Source organism: Chrysochloris asiatica, unplaced genomic scaffold, assembly GCF_000296735.1.
Source record: "Chrysochloris asiatica unplaced genomic scaffold, ChrAsi1.0 scaffold00014, whole genome shotgun sequence".
In the NCBI taxonomy this organism is placed as follows: domain Eukaryota; kingdom Metazoa; phylum Chordata; class Mammalia; order Afrosoricida; family Chrysochloridae; genus Chrysochloris; species Chrysochloris asiatica.
Window position 1 is genome coordinate 10,592,511 of NW_006408532.1, and position 16,103 is coordinate 10,608,613.

Sequence of the window (16,103 nt, forward strand, 5' to 3'; positions counted from 1 at the left end):
ACCTGGACCAAGAGGCAGTTGTTCAAACAGAACATGGGAACACTGAATGGTTTAAAATTAAGAAAGTTGTGCGACAAGGTTATATTCTTTCACCATACTTATTCAACCTGTATGCTGGGCAAATAATCCAAGAGGCTGTGTTATATGAAGAAAAACGTGGCATCAGGATTGGAGGAAAACTCATTAGCAACCTGCAATATACAGATGATACAACCTTGCTTGCTGAAAGTGAAGAGGACTTAAAACATTTACTGATGAAAGTCCAAGAGCACAGCCTTCGGTATGGATTACATCTCAATGTAAAGAAAACAAAAATCCTTACCACTGGATCAATAAACAGCATTCTTATCAACAGAGAAAAGATTGAAGTTGTCAAGGACTTCATCCTTCTTGGATCAACTATCAACACTCATGGAAGCAGCAGACAAGAAATCAAATGGCGTAGTGCATTAGGCAAATCTGCTGCACAAGACCTTTTTAAAGTATTGAAGAGCAAAGATGTCAGCTTGAGGACTAAGGTATGCCTGACCCAAGCCATGGTATTTTCAGTAATCTCATATGCTAATGAAAGCTGGACAGTGAATTAGGAAGACCGTAGAAGAATTGATGCCTCTGAGTTATGGTATTAGAGGAGAATATTGAAAGTGCCATGGGCTGCCAAAAGAACCAATAGATCTGTTATGGAAGAAGAGCAGCCAGAGTGCTCCTTGGAGGCCAAGATGTCCAAACTTCGTCTCTCATACTTTGGACATATTGTCAGGAGGGACCAGTTGCTAGAGAAGGGTATCATGTTTGGTAAGGTGGAGGGTCAGTAAAAAAGAGGAAGACCCCAGTGAGATGGGTTGGCCGGGTGGCGGTATTGATGGACTCAAGCGTGGCAACAATAGTGAGGTTGGCCCAGGATGAGGCAGTGTTTCAGTCTGCTGTGCATAGGGCCGCTATGAGTGCTGACTCAATGGCACCTAACAACAACAGAGATTTAGGGGTAAGCAGATGGCTAGATAGGTGGATGGACAATGATTGGATGGATGGATGAATGGGTGAATGGACGGATGGAAGGATGTCTGAGTAGATGGGTGGATGAATATATTGGTGGAAGGATAGTTGGAGAGATATCTGAGTGGATGGATGGATGGGTAAATGGATGGGTGGGTGGATACAAGGATGAGCAGTTGGGTGGGCAGATGGATCCCAATAAGGTTGAGTAGATGGGTCAATTACTTGGCAAGGTAAGAATAGGTTTTTGGGTCCATCTGCTTCCTGGCCCTCTCAGGATCAGTAAGGGGTAGTGAAATTTCTTCCATGGAAGATGGGTGACTCCCACATTTTCAGTTGCCCTAACTCTTTGACAGACCCTGCACCTGCAATCCTGCTGGCAGCCTGGGTACCTGTGACCCCCGCAGTGGGCGCTGTCCCTGCAAAGAGAATGTGGAAGGCAACCTGTGTGACAGGTGGGTGAGCGGACTCAATAAAAAGCCTACTGGAAGTGACCTCATGGCTCTTTGAGGAGACACCAGGTGGTGGAACTGGGGAAGTCACATACTTGGACATCTTCATCACCCTTCTTGGAGCATCATGGCTCTGCTAGACAAGAAGTTATCCAAAGGTTTCAACCCTACACCATTGATGGATACAAAGCTATGAAAACACATTCTTTTTTCTAGTTTCTTGTTGTTGTTAAGTGTTGTCAAGTTAGTTCCAACTCACAGTGACCCTTTATAGGGTTTCCAAGGAAAAGCTGGTGGGTTTGAATCACCAACCTCCTGGTTCACAGTTCAGTGCTTATCCTATAGCGCCACATCAGGAATCCTAGCTTAGAATCCTAAAAAGAAAGAGCTGAAAGGACAGGAAATATCCTCTAACCCAGAGATAGCAGATGCATGGTACTTAACACCACAGCCATGTTTTCACATCCATGGCAGACATCACTAATGGAGTACTACCTGATTTTGTCTTGGACATTTAAAGCCTTAATGCACCCAGCTCAGGTCTGCCTGGGGCTCTTGGAGGCCCTGTGACCAAGCTCTAGGGGCAGAGCTGGCCACAGACCCTAAGAAGTACCTGCCACAGCTCTCATTACAGACTCGAGTTTTGTTATAGTGTGTGTTGGTTCTCTGGCAATTTAGGAAGAAGCTGGCTCCAAAGCTGTGTGGCTGGTCCATGACATTTGTCCTCTGGCGAACAGGCTGCCCCTCATCTTGTACATGTGTGGCCTCAGGCCCCTGGGAAGGGAGGTTGACTCCCTCCAGACTAAGGTTAGAGAGCCAGAGTCAACCTGAGAGTCAGGAGACTTGGCTTCTCACAGCTTTGCCCCAACTGCTATGTGACCTTGAGCAGGTCCTCCCCTCTGAGCCTCATTTTGAGCATTTGTGATAGGAGAGGACTTGCTGCAATGTGCTCATCTGAACTGGCTGGACATCAAGGTCATCAGACTGCTTCTTAGGAACTCCTCCACCCAAGCCTGCTCATACCAACTCTCTCAGAGTAAAAATCAGGACTCTGTATTTGTGAGACGCTTCCCCAAGGCTCCTTGGAGAAATGACTGAGTCTAGAACTGGGGCAGGGAAAATGTGAGATGAGCCCAGACCATCTTTTCTAATGCCAGAAAGTAAAGAAGTACTTAAAAATAAAACTAAATAAGAACACATAAACAAACAAACAAACAACAACAAAAAACCAGGACAGGGCCGTGTCAGAGGAACATGAGCCAACCTAAAAGAGTTCCCATAGCTGGGACAATTTGAGCCACAAGATAAATAACAGTGGAATTGGATTATAACCCTGAGAATAAAATAAATATCCATGAGTCCATACTGATATAAATAGATGATTGGATAAACAAATAAATGGGGACAAAAGGAAGAACAAATCTTCCTTCCAGAATTCCACATAATAAATGTGGAAGAAATGAGTGAAATAGAAAGTCACTGTTAAAATATCACAGTAATAATCACTACAGGCGAGACCACACTGATGAATTTCAAAATAAAGGGGACAATCTTAAGGGAAAATGGGACATTTGCACAGCCTCAAAATTTCTCCCTAAAGTATTCATTCACTACTGTGGTGGTTTTGCAGTATGTTTACAATTTCTTTGTACTTCCGTGCTTGAGGAGGTAGAGCTTAATTCTCCTCTCCGTAGGCCGAATTAGGATCCCTGGTGGTGCAATGGTTAAGTGTTTGGCTTCTAACTCAGCAGTTCAAACCCACCAGCCACTCCATAAGATGAAGCAGTCTGCTTCCACAAAGACTCACAGCCTTGGAAACCCAATGGGGCAGCTCTCCTCTGTCCTAGAGGGTTGCTATCAACTCAACAGCACTGGGTTTGTTTTGTTTGTTTGTTTTCATTTGGGGACTAGATTACTTGTCCCAGGATGGTGTAAATGGTTAAGTACTCTGTACTAACTGAAAGATTGACAGTCTGAATCCACCCAAAGACACTTCAGAAGAAATGACTGGCAATCTACTTCCAAAGGCTCAGCCATTGAAAGCCCTACGAAGTGCAGTTCTTTTCTGAGACACATGGGATTGTCATACATTTGAATCATCTCAAAGGCAACTGGTTTGGTTTTTTGGTTTGGGTCTAGATTTAGTGACTTGCTTCTAATGATTCACATAAGGAAATTTTACAGTGCAGAAAACTAGCAGATATCACTTGAACCTACTGGTAATGGTTAGACCCACTGGTGACATCATGTGCATATATATTTGTTAAACTTAATACCATTGAATCAATTCCAACTTACAGCAACCCTGTAGAATAGAGTAGACCTGCCCCATAGGGTTTACATGACTGGAAATCTCTATGGAAACAGATTGCTACATCTTTCTTCTGTGGAATGCTGGTGGGTTCAAACCACTCACCTTATCGTTAACAGCCAAACGCTTAACCACTGCATCACCAGGGCTCCTTTGCATGCCATATATCTCTGATACAGTGTGATGAAGTGGACTCAAAACCCATACATAACCCCAGACTAATTATAAGAAGACATCTGGCAAACACAAATTAAGAAACATTCTAGGAAACAACTGACCAGTACTCTTCAAAAAAGTAAAGGGCTTTAAAGACAGACTGAAAAACTGTCTGAGATTGGAGGAGACTAAGGAAACATGATAACCAATGTAATGCCAGATCCCAGATTGACTCCTGGAGCAGGACATTAGTGGGAAAAAGGTGAGATCCAAACAAAGCCTGGAGTTTAGTGAATAACACTGTACAGTGTTATTTCTTTTTTTTTTTTTTTTTTCCTAAATGCACCCAGGTTATGTAATAGACTAACATTGGGGGAAATTGGGTGAAGAGTATAGTCAGTTTAATTATTCACAGTAGTTTATAAAGTCATATCAAACACTGACTTAATGAATACTCAACCATTGTTCGTAGGAGAAATCGTTCCTGGGGGCCCTGATCACAACATTTTTGTCAACCTTATTTTATGTGTGTTTCTGTTTAAAGATACTTTTTTAAGTAGCTATTTTTATTAATTAGCATAGAATTCACTGCCTGAACAAAGCTCATCTAACACATGCATTTTCTCTGGAAGACGCAGCATGACTTCCTTGTGCTTAGGTATACGACACAGTACTTCAACGTGATTCTCGGGGGCGACTTTGAACAGCAAAATTATCCCAGAAAGCAGAAAAATACACAAAAATATGGCACTAAATAGACCCACCAAAAGGACACTTGTTTACAGCTTGAGGGTGTCTCCTTGTTCAACCTCAGCTAGGAACATATGTGACTCAAATTTTTCACTGCTCTGAACGTGCCTATGATTGACCACAAAAGAGCCATGAACATTGATTTGGGGCTGAGAGATAAATGATAACAAATGGCATATTCCCAGCGGCAGAATCCATGAATGATGAGGGTCTACTGCATGTGGAAATGCTGTACTGTGTTTACGACTCTTCGGTAAATCTAAATTAAAAACAAAGCAAGTTTTCTGAACATTAATCTAATCAGTATCTCAGAACCTGCCAATCTGGCCATCCTCTTCCCACCCTAGGCCCATCTGTTTAGCCTCAGTGACCTTGTCCTACCTCTATTCCAGATGCCGCCCAGGAACATTTAACCTGCAGCCCCACAACCCAGCCGGCTGCAGCAGTTGCTTCTGCTACGGCCACTCCAAGGTGTGTGCAGCCACCACCCAGTTTCAAGAGCATCTCATTCTCTCCGACTTCCGCCAGGGTAAGAAGTGCCTTTGACTGCCTTTTGGGAGGGATCCTCTTCTAACCCAATGGGCAGGTGACCCACTCTAGGACCCTGTGTTGCTGGTGTGGGTAGGTGTGAAAAGGAAACCACATGCCGACACAGAGCCCAATTCGTGTGGGTCAAGTGTGCGAGATCCACTGCTTGGCTCTCTCCTCCACCCTTGTCCTCAGTTTCCAGCAGCAATACCAGGAAGGGTTGGGAGTATCTTATAGGGAAATTTCCAATCATCTTGTCAAGATTGGTGTCTTGGTGAATCTGAATGCTCTGAGGTTCAAGCTCAATTCCCTGACCTCTATTGAGCACTGGCTGTATGCTAGGCACTGTACTTTTCCTCTCTTTTCATGAATGGAAATTCAGAGGCCCTAGAAGGTAAATACTTATGGTAGGCGCCTGGGTCCGCCAACTCCTGAGCTTTGCTCTTAACCAATGTGCAGACTCTCTCTGGTCCAGGAGTGCTGTGATGCCTCGGTCCTGGACTCCAGGGTGGCACAGCCACAACTTTTGGAGGTAGGTCTGCATTAAGTCACAGCCTGCCTTGGACCTGGGGTCTTGGGAGGGTGACATGTGTTGATGGTGTCCTCTCTTATGCTCCTGCTCCCTGCCCTGAAGCAGTCACGTCACTCCTCTTGGTTTAACAGGCTCTGCTCTGGGGAGGTACCAGAAGGGCCCCACAGGCACAGCCTAGACTAGAAGGTACGTTAATGTAGTCTTTGAGGTGCTCCAGACATGGAAGTAGCACGCCCTCTGCTGGAAACCATGCAGAAAGCAGGCCCAAGGAAGGTTTGGAATCAGGGTGATGAAATTCATCTTATAGATCACCAGAGTCCTGGTGTGGCACTGTGGGATACAGCACTAGACCACAAGGTTTGTTTGAAACACAGTGTTAGCGGTTCAAACTCACCAGCTGCTCCTTGGAAACCCTATTCAGGGTCACTATGAGTTGGAATCACTTCAACAACACTTAACAACAACAACAACAACAACAATAACATGAGGGGCTTCAAAAAGTTCCTGGAAAAAATGGAACTAAAACATAATTCATTTTTCCCACAAACCTTTGAAGCCTCCTCTTATTTATTATCAGCTCTTACTTTGTACCAGGCCCTCGCTTTGGAACTTCATTTGCGTCATCTTATTTTTTCCTCATGTTCTGACTTTTTCATCTCAGGATCCCTTTTGATACACTTTTGAAAATTACTGGGGTCCCCAAAGGCCTTTTATTCATATGAATGTTTGTATGGAAATTTTTTGTATTTTATATTAAACCCGAGTCATTAAAAACTATTTATTGGTCCATTCACTTAAAAATAACAATAGTAAACCTATCATGTTATAATGAACATAACATACTTTTGTGAAAAATGACTTTTTCAAACAAAATGATTTCATGAGAAGAGCAGCATTTGTTTGACATTTTTGCCAGTCTCTTGAAGGTCTGGCTTAATAGAAGTCAGCTGATGCTCACACTGGCTTCTTCCCTGAGGCTGGTTGTGAAAGCTGCTGTCTGGAAAACTCCACTGCACACTCGTGAGAGAGAATGAAAATGACATTTTAGTGTTATTAACAACAAGATGTTGCAAAATGCAAAACCATAATAAGAAAAAGACCAGGCCAGGAGCCTACGTCTCTTATGTCTGTGCCCGCTTGCTGTTGGCTCCATCCTGCCACTAGCCTCTGCCCTCTTGCCTACTACCATGGCTCTGCTGCACTCCGGTCCTCCTCTCTTGGGGTCACTGCCGCCTTCCACCAGGCAATACTGCCGCGGCTTCTGGTAGACCTTTGTGGAGATGGGGCCCCCAGATCCCATCCTGGGAGTCACAGAAGCTCTTAAGAGTGATACCAACAGCAAAAAAGATGACTCTGGGAGTCAGAGCCTACCGGGAGGATAATGGAAAGGCATATGTGATATCTGGAAGGCAGAGGCCCAGATTGCTGCAAAAAATCTGGACAAGGAATACTTGCCTTTTGGGGTCCTGGCTGAATTTTGTAAGGCATCTGCAGAACTGGCCCTGGGAGAAAATGGCAAGGTGTTGAAAAGTGGCCAGTATGTTATCATGCAGACCATTTCTGGAACTAGGCTTTAAGGACCAGAGCCAGCTTTCTGTAAAGATTCTTCGAGTTCAGCTGAGATGACTTTCTGCCCAAACTCTTAGGGAAATCACACACCCGTCTTCAGGGTTGCTGGCATCTAGCTACATGGCTGTTGATACTATGACCCCAAGACAGGTGGCCTTGACCCCACTGACACTATGGAAGACATCTCAAAAATGCCAGAGCAAAATGTTTATCTTCTATTGCCTGTGCTAGAACTCCACAGGAGCGGGCCCTTATCCTAAGCAGTAAAAGGCAATCACAGCAGTGATGAAGAGAACAGAAGCTTTTTGCCTTCTTTGACATGAGCTACTAAGGCTTAAGGAGCTCTGGTAGTGTAGTGGTTACAAGTTGGGCTGCTAACCTCAAGGGCAGCAGTTCAAAGCTACCAGCTGTTCTGTGGAAGAAAAATGAGACTTTCTGCACCTGTAAAGATTTACAGCCTCGAAAACCCTATACAGGGTCACAATGAGTTGGAACCAACTCCACAGCACACCAGCACCACCACCAAGGCTTGGATGAAGCGCTGGACTGCAAGGTCGGTTTGAACCACAAGGTTGGCAGTTCAAACTCTCCAGTCACTCCTTGGAAATCCTACACAGGGTCACTATGAGTGGGAACTGACTCAATGGCACCTAACATCAACAACAAGAAGCATAGCTTTGCCAGTGGAGATGGTCACAGATGCCAGGGCTGTGTGCCATTTCACTGAACAGCACATTGATGTTTGTCTATGCCAGTCATACACCAAGAACATGGGATTATACGGTGAACATGCGGGGGCCTTCATTGTGGTCTGCATAGATGCTGACACCGCCAAAAACATGGAGTGACAGCTGAAGATCTTGATCGGCCTTGTGTTCTAACTTTCCTCTCAATGGGGCCTGGATCGCCTCAACCATTCTGACGACCCTTGATTTGCAAGAACAATGGATGCCGGAAGTGAAAGCCATGTCAGATCACATCATCTGGACTTCCACAATCGGCAGCACATCACTGGCCAGATGCTTCACAGGGTTCAAGTCTAAACAGGTGGAGAGGCTGGCCAAGGAGTTCTCCACTTACATGGTAAAGGATGGCCACATCTCTGTGGCAGGGGTCACCTCTGACGATGTAGACTGCCTGGCCCATACCATTCACGAGGGCACTAAGGAATTTCTCTGGTGAGAGGGAACAGAGACAACTGTCTGTCTTTAGCCTCTGCTGTTGTGAAATTCACACGGAGGATGAAGGAGGGTGGCTGGTGGCAAGCCATCATGTCTTTCAACCACAGTGCTTAACACTCAGCCATTAAATAAATACACAGTGAAGTAGGGCCCAGGCATTCATGGCTGGTGTCTGGCACTTTGTGGCTCCCAAACCAAATTCACCCCTATCCTTTCATCTCCAGCTTTTTCAAAAGAGTTTACATGTGCAAGAGAGTCAGAGCCCAAAACCTGCCTGTCAAACCACTGCAATATATCAGAAGCTTTAACTGAAGCACCTCTGCTCCTCCCGTATGAGCAGCAGCGCTTACTAGAGACTTCGTGAGAAGATCTGGTTCTAACATTACCAGTGGCCTCCTGTTTTCCCTTCCCAGCAACCAACCAGAGTACAAAAATTATGTTTGATGAAAACCAATGAGTTCGCTACCACTGCAGCAGGGAAAACAAAAGGTACCCTTTCCTGACTTTGACTTCAGAGAAACAGGAAGGAAGGTGCTCCTTTGTAATACTTAGCGGCATTCCAATGCTCCTTTCTGATCCCTGGTCGTTGCTGTTCTTTTCCTTAGGCCCAGAGCCGAACTGTCCATCCCATTTTACTGTTCTGTTGGCCCATCAGCCCCCTTCTATCAGGATTGACTTGTTTCAAGAATGAAGAACATAATTTAATGCACACGCCTGTCCTCACCTGGAGAATAGATAACTGTACTTTCAGATCAGCGTCCTCTTCAATCTTTGTTCACTTATCTCCTGTTAGGATATCACATCTGCCCATTTGGATCTCCTTACTTGGCCGAATATGATGGTGCAGTTGCTCATCTCACAGCCTGAGTCATAGAGTGCGGGGACAGGCCAGGAGGGGACGCCAGGAGGGGACGTTCTGGGCTCTGCTCTCTACCTTGAGTGTGCTGCCAGTAGGGTTCAGGCTTCACCCTTTGGAAAGACAACCACCATCCGCCCTAATCATAGAAATTTACTGGTTTCTCTGTTTCAATAAAATCACTGTAGACCACTCCTTCCCCTCCCCCCCCCAAAAAAAAACAGATCAAACTTACTTATCTGACAGACTGGTGGAACCCCTGAGTCTGTGGCCCTTCGCCAGGCTTCAAACCTGGAACCGAGTCTGCTCACAGAAATCAACTTTCAGCCAACCAAGAGCAACTATAAAGTGGATAGTAACACCAGGGAAGAGGGTCATTCTCAGCTCAACTGTATGAGACCCAAAGGGCAGTAGGGCATTATTTGCCCAAACACAAAGCTCAAAAGACAGGAAGGGACTGGAATGAAAATGGGGAACCCAGGAAGGAAATGCTGCTATGCTAAGGAGATTGAAACCAATGGCCTGAAACAAAATGGGGATAATTTGTTGCATGGAAAACTGATGTGCTCTGTAAACTTCCACCCAAACTACATAATAACTTTAAAAACAGAAAATGGTTTTGGCCATTCAGACCTCCTGAAAGGATCTCAGGAATCTTTCAGAGCATCCAATCCATGCTTTGAGAACTGCTACCAAGAGAACTGCTATCCAGAGCCATGGAGTCCTTGTGTGGCACTGTGGGTTAATGCACCAGACTGCAAAGCCATTAGAATTGCATGTTTGGTGGTTCAAGCTCACCAGTTGCTCCTCAGAAACCCTAGGCAGGGTCACTATGGGTCAGAACCAACTCGACGGCACATAACAACAATAGCAACAACCCAGAGCCAGGGTATTCTGGTGGGTGCTGTGGGTTAATGCACTGGACTGCAAAGTCAGTTTGAACTGCAAGGTTGGTGGTTCAGACTCACCAGCTGCTCCTCAGAAACCCTATACAAGGTTGCTATGGGTCCGAACCAACTCAATGGCACTTAACAACAACCCAGAGCCATGATTCCATCATTGCCCCCATTTTGCAGATAAGGAACCCATTTCAGAGAGGTTAAGTAACTTGCCCAGGCTCACACAGCCAGCACTAGACAAGTCCCTTACCTACCTTCCTGATCTCGCTCCCCATTTTTCAGCTCTTGGGTGTCGCAGACATTTGGCTGCTACCCCATTCCCTAGCTGCTCCTGAAGAGCGCCCTCTTGAGGTCATTTGCTCTATGGTTCCATCTGCTGCTATCACCAGAGAGAGGTTAGGCTGAACCAGGTCTTAGGTTCTGGTCCAGGCTCTGCCACTTCCTAACCAGGTGATCTCCCTGGGAACAGTGCATGTGCAGCTTGAGTGGTCAATGGCCTTGATGTCCCAATGCCCCTACATTGGGGTTTCTGAGCTTCGTGCCCTGTGTTATGTCCAGGTTTTAGCCCAGATGAGACCCACTGGGAGGGGAGGCAGGCCCGTTTTGGATGTGTCCAACTACTCCACACCTCAGACTGATGAATACCTGTGTCTGTGTTTGCTGCCTAGATGCTGAGGGCTGGGGAGCCAGAAGTGGAGGAGGCCCACAATATGCCGCACGGTGGACCCCAACGGGGATCCTCCTGAGCCCAGAAGATGGGGAGGAGCTCACAGCACCAGGTACCATCTGCCACAGGCCTGTACTAGTGTCCTGCTGTTGCCATAGAACTTACACAAACTTGTGGTTTCAAATGACACACGTGTCAGCTTACAGTTCTGGAGGTCCGAAGTCCAACATGGTCTCACTGAGCTAGAGTCAGGGTCTGCAGGACTGCATTCTTTCTGCTGGCTCTAAGGGAAGATCTCTCTCCTTGTCTTTCCTCCAGCTTCTGGAGGCTGCCTGCATTCCTTGACTAGTGGCCCCCTTTAGTCTCCAAAGCTAGGCAGGGCCAGCTGACTCTTGCTCACGCTGCCTCCATCTTCCTCAGTGAAGGACACTTGTGATTACAAGGGGCCTCCTGGATAATCCAGGATCGTTATATCTTTAGGTCAGCTATTTCGCAACCTCAATTCTACCTGCACCTTTTCATTTCCCTTTCACTCACAAAACATAAGCTCAAAGGTAGGATTATTAAACATGACAGAAGAGTGACAGCAGAGCATTCAACCATGGGTGAGACAGCTCACCATTCACAGAATTTGTCACCAAGACATAGGCATGGGGCCACTTCAACATCTGAGCATCTGCTGGACAGGGTTTGATCTTGCGGTTTGATCTTGTTTGAATGTCTCATTGCCAATGAAATCAATATAGATTTTTAATATCAAGCTAGTGAAATGAGTAAGAATATTAAAGCCACCTTCTCTTGCCTTCAGGGAAGTTCCTGGGAGACCAGCGGTTCAGCTATGGGCAGCTCCTCACACTGACTTTCAGGGTACCCCTTGGGGTCTCCCCACCGCCCATACAGCTAAGGTTGGAAGGGGCAGGCTTGGTCTTGTCTCTGTTGCACATCAGCCTGTCTGATGACTCCCAGGACACTGGGCAACCCGGGAAGATGCAGCTCAGGTTCCAGTAAGCATCCCACCACCCCTATACCCTCCCCCCCGTCCCCCGTCCTGTGAAGTGTGAAAGGCAGTATCCAGCTAAGGTCCGGGCACTATTCACATCTCCCTTGTGGTCTGGAGGAGGCCCTGGTGGTATAGTGGGTGAAATGTTGGACTGCTAACTACGATGTCAGCAGTTCAAACCCACCAGGCACTCCATGTTTATTCCTGTAAAGATTCACCGTCTTGAAAACCCTATGGAGCAGTTCTACCCTGTCCTGTGGGGTTGTGATGAGTCAGAATCAACTCAGTGGCAGTGGGTTTTTGTGACCTGGGAGACCAGTGCCCCTGCCTGAGAGTTCTTGGAGCCACCTGGCTCAAGCTCGGGTTCTTGTTCTGGCCCTTCTCCCTGCTAGGTTGCAGGAAACCTCTGAGGACGCGGACCCTCTGCTGCCTGCCTTCCACTTCCAGCGGCTCCTTGCCAATCTCACCGCTCTGCGCATCCAGGCCAGCAGCCCAAGCCTGAGCCCTCTTGGTGAGTCATGATAATGATGCTGTCCCAGAACTGAGCCTTCACCAGGTGCATGCAGCTGGGCTGAACTTGTTTCTGCCCAGTCCTGTAAACACCTCCTAGCAGGCCATTTGTAAGAGGTCCTACAGCCAAGAAGACAGGACAGGGCTGTGGCCAGTAAAGCAGTCAAGCAAACATTACAGTAAACAGTCACTCCACCATCACAGAATCCCCACTGCCAGGGAATGGATCCTGGGGTGCCCTGGTCTGTGCTGGCCTCAAGGGGCGGGTCGGAATTGCCCTGGTAGAGCAGCAAGATCACACTTAAGCCACCTCAAGAGAGGGTCTGGGTTTCTAGTCTTCCTGCCCAAAACAAGCCCATTGCTGTTGATTTCTCCTGACTCATAGCGTCTCCATGTATTACAGAGTAGGACTGCTCCATAGGGTTCTCTTGGCTGTAATCCTTACAGAAGCATCTTGCTGGGCCTTCCTTCCATGGAGCTTCTGGGTAGGGACCCATTCCCAAAGGAGGGTGCTCAATCAACACACATCATTGCCCAGTATTTGTCCCTACCTCTCACCTGGTCATATAAGGATCCCACTTCCTACTGACATAATTGTCCTTTGACTTGTCCCTAGCTTCTCCTCTTTCCGTAATGTACTTTCCCCCTCCTTGTGAGCTCACCTCTCATGCGTGCCAAGACCAGGATCCCATGTGGCCTCAGCCAGGAAGTTTGGGCTCTCCCTGTAAGACCAGGATCCCATGTGGCCTCAGCCAGGAAGTTTGGGCTCTCCCTGTTCCTCCTGATTGCTTCTCAGCGATCAGGTATGGGACCTGGATGCGGTCCCATACCAGGCATGTCTTCACTCTGCGGTGGAGGGACAGTTAGTGCCCAGCATGGGTTTGTTTGTTGATTACCCTTTTTAATTTTTCTATCAAAACTAATATAGGCGCATGTAAAAATTCCAACAATAAAAATGCATTGGTTCATTGATTTCAGTATTGCTTTTTCATTTTCTATGTCATGGATTTCCATTTTGATCTTAGTTCTTCTCTTTCTTCTATTTCAGGTTTCCTTTGCCCTTCTTTTTCTAATTTCTTAAGGTGGAAGCTGAGGTCATTGATTTCAGGCCTTTTTTCTTTTACAATACAGGCATTGGATCTATAATTCCCCACCCCCACCTACCCCAAAGGACTGCTTTAATGGCATCTCATCAATGTAGAGATCTTGTGTTTTCACTTTGCAATGTTAAAAGTGAATCGTTCCTGTCCCCAGACCCACCCTTCAGAGGAGGTCACAGTAAACAGTTGGGGTATATCTAAGGATGTAAAACAGATGTGGGCCCACAATATAGATTTTGCTTTTCCAAAATGAAACCCTATTGTGTATATTGTACAGATGGTGTTTCTTCTTCACTTTCGTACTGTGGACATCTTTTCCTCAGTGTAATTGACCATTGCTGATGTCTCATGTTGTGGTGGGGTGCAGTTTAACCACTGTTCAGTAATGTAAGAAATGCATGAGGATGTGCTGCCAGAGAGCATTTCCAATCTTAGAGATGGACAGAGTATAAGAATGATGACCCTTCATCCCACCCCCACACCTAAACACACTCCTGTTCTTACTTGTCATGGTTTGTTTTGTAAAACCATATATATACCATAAATTTGCTATTTAACCATTTATAAGTGTACAATTCAATGATGTTAATTATATTCATAACCATAACCACTATTTATTTCTAAAACTTTTTCATCACCCCAAACAGAAACTGGAAACTCTTTGAGCAGTACTTCCCCATGCCCTCCGTCCTCTAGCCCTTGGTAACCACGAATCTGATTTGGTATCTATGCTTTTGCCTACTCTTGGCATTTCATATAAGTGGATCAGACAATATTTGTTCTTATTTCACTCAGCATATTGTCCTCCTGGTTTATTCCTGTTGCAGCCTGTATCAGAAGTTCATTTCGCTTGGTGGCTGACTGAAATTCAATGCAGTGGTTACACCACACTGTATTTATCCATTCATTCATCAGTTTAATGGACCCTTGGGTTGTTTCCACCTTTTGGCTGTTTTGAATAGTGTTGCTGTGAATGTTTGTGTACAGTGTTTATTTAAGCATCTGTTTCCAGTTCTTTGGAGTATAAAACTAAGAATGCAGTTGCTGGGTTGCATGTTCTTGTTGAGTGCAGGTGAGGTTTGTTTTGACTCATAGCAACCCTGTATAGGGTTTCCTTGTGTGGTGCTGCGGATTAATTTGCTGGACTGCAAGGTCAGTGGTTCAAGCTCACCAGCCACTCTTCGGAAACCCTATGAGTCTGCTCCTACCCATAGCGACCCTGTATAGGGTTTCTGAGGAGCAACTGGTGAGCTTGAACTGCCGACCTTGCTGTTCAACTTTGCAATCTAGCGCAGTAACGCACAGTGTCACACCAAGACTCCTTTGTTGTTGTTGTTGTTGTTGTTATGTGCCGTGGAGTTGGTTCCGACTCATAGCGACCCTGTACAGGATTTCCGAGGCTGTAAATCTTTATGGAAGCAGAAAGCCTCATCTTTCTCCTGCGGAACAGCTAGTAGTTTCAAACTGCTGACCGTGAGGTTCGTAACCCAATTCGTAATCACTATGCTACCAGAGCTCCTTCTAGGTATATGCAAATCAAAACCACAAAGATACCATTGTAGCCTTTCTGTTGTGGTGGTGGTTGTGAAGTGCCCTTGAGCACCAGTCGCTGCATAGGAACCCTGTACAGGGTCCATATGGGTTGGAACCAACTCAACAGCACTTAACAACAACAAAGAACTCCTGGTGTGGCGCTGTAGAATAAGCACTGAACTGCAAGGTCACTTTGAACAACAAGGTCGGCAGTTCAAACCCACCATCTGTTCCTCAGGAACCGTGTACAGGGTCACTATGAGTCGGAATTGGCTAGACAGCACTTAACAACAACAATAACTAATGAGCATCGTTTCATGTGCTTATTTGCTATTTGTATATTTTCTCTGTAGATCCACTTGGTTCCTTTTTATAGTTACTGTTTCTGTGCTGAGATTTTCTTTTTGCATTCACTATTGGACAATCTCTTTGATAGCCCATGTGAGTAAAGTTTTACTAAAGGTAATACAGAAACGGCTGCAAGCATACACTGACAGAGAACTTCCAGAGGTTCAGGCCAGATTCACAAGAGGCCGTGGAACAAGGCATATCATTGCTGATGTCCGATGGATCTTGGCTGAAAGCAGAGAATATCACGATGCTTTATTGACTATGCAAAGGCTTTCGATTGTGTGGATTGTGACAAGCTATGGGCAACATTACGACTGGAACACTTAATTGTGCTCATGAGGAATCTGTACGTGGACCAAGAGGCAGTTGTTCGAACAGAACATGGAAACACTGAATAGTTTAAAATTAAGAAAGGTGTGCGACAAGGTTGTATTCTTTCACCATACTTATTCAACCTGTATGCTCAGGAAGTAATCCAAGAAGCTGGGTTATATGAAGAAAAACATGGCATTAGGATTAGAGGAAGACTCATCAACAACCTGTGATATGCAGATGATACAACCTTGCTTGCTGAAACTGAAGAGGACTTAAAACATTTACTGATGAAGATCAAAGAGTACAGCCTTCAGTATGGATTACATCTCAATGTAAAGAAAACAAAAATCCTCACCACTAGACCAATAAACAACATTCTTATCAACGGAGAAAAGAT

At 45.7% G+C, this 16,103-nt stretch overlaps 1 protein-coding gene and 1 pseudogene across 1 annotated transcript in view; both read left to right on the forward strand.

Annotated features, from left to right (window-relative positions):
• The window catches only part of LAMC3 (laminin, gamma 3), a 91,169-nt gene that overhangs the window by 37,206 nt on the left and 37,860 nt on the right, over nt 1–16,103 (forward strand). Inside the window, exons 7-11 of the mRNA XM_006834883.1 lie at nt 1,353–1,451; nt 5,058–5,194; nt 10,899–11,009; nt 11,706–11,901; nt 12,290–12,408. Of these exons, the coding sequence (XP_006834946.1) occupies nt 1,353–1,451; nt 5,058–5,194; nt 10,899–11,009; nt 11,706–11,901; nt 12,290–12,408 (662 nt within the window). The remainder of the gene's footprint in view (nt 1–1,352; nt 1,452–5,057; nt 5,195–10,898; nt 11,010–11,705; nt 11,902–12,289; nt 12,409–16,103) is intronic.
• LOC102812588 lies at nt 5,309–8,476 on the forward strand (annotated as a pseudogene).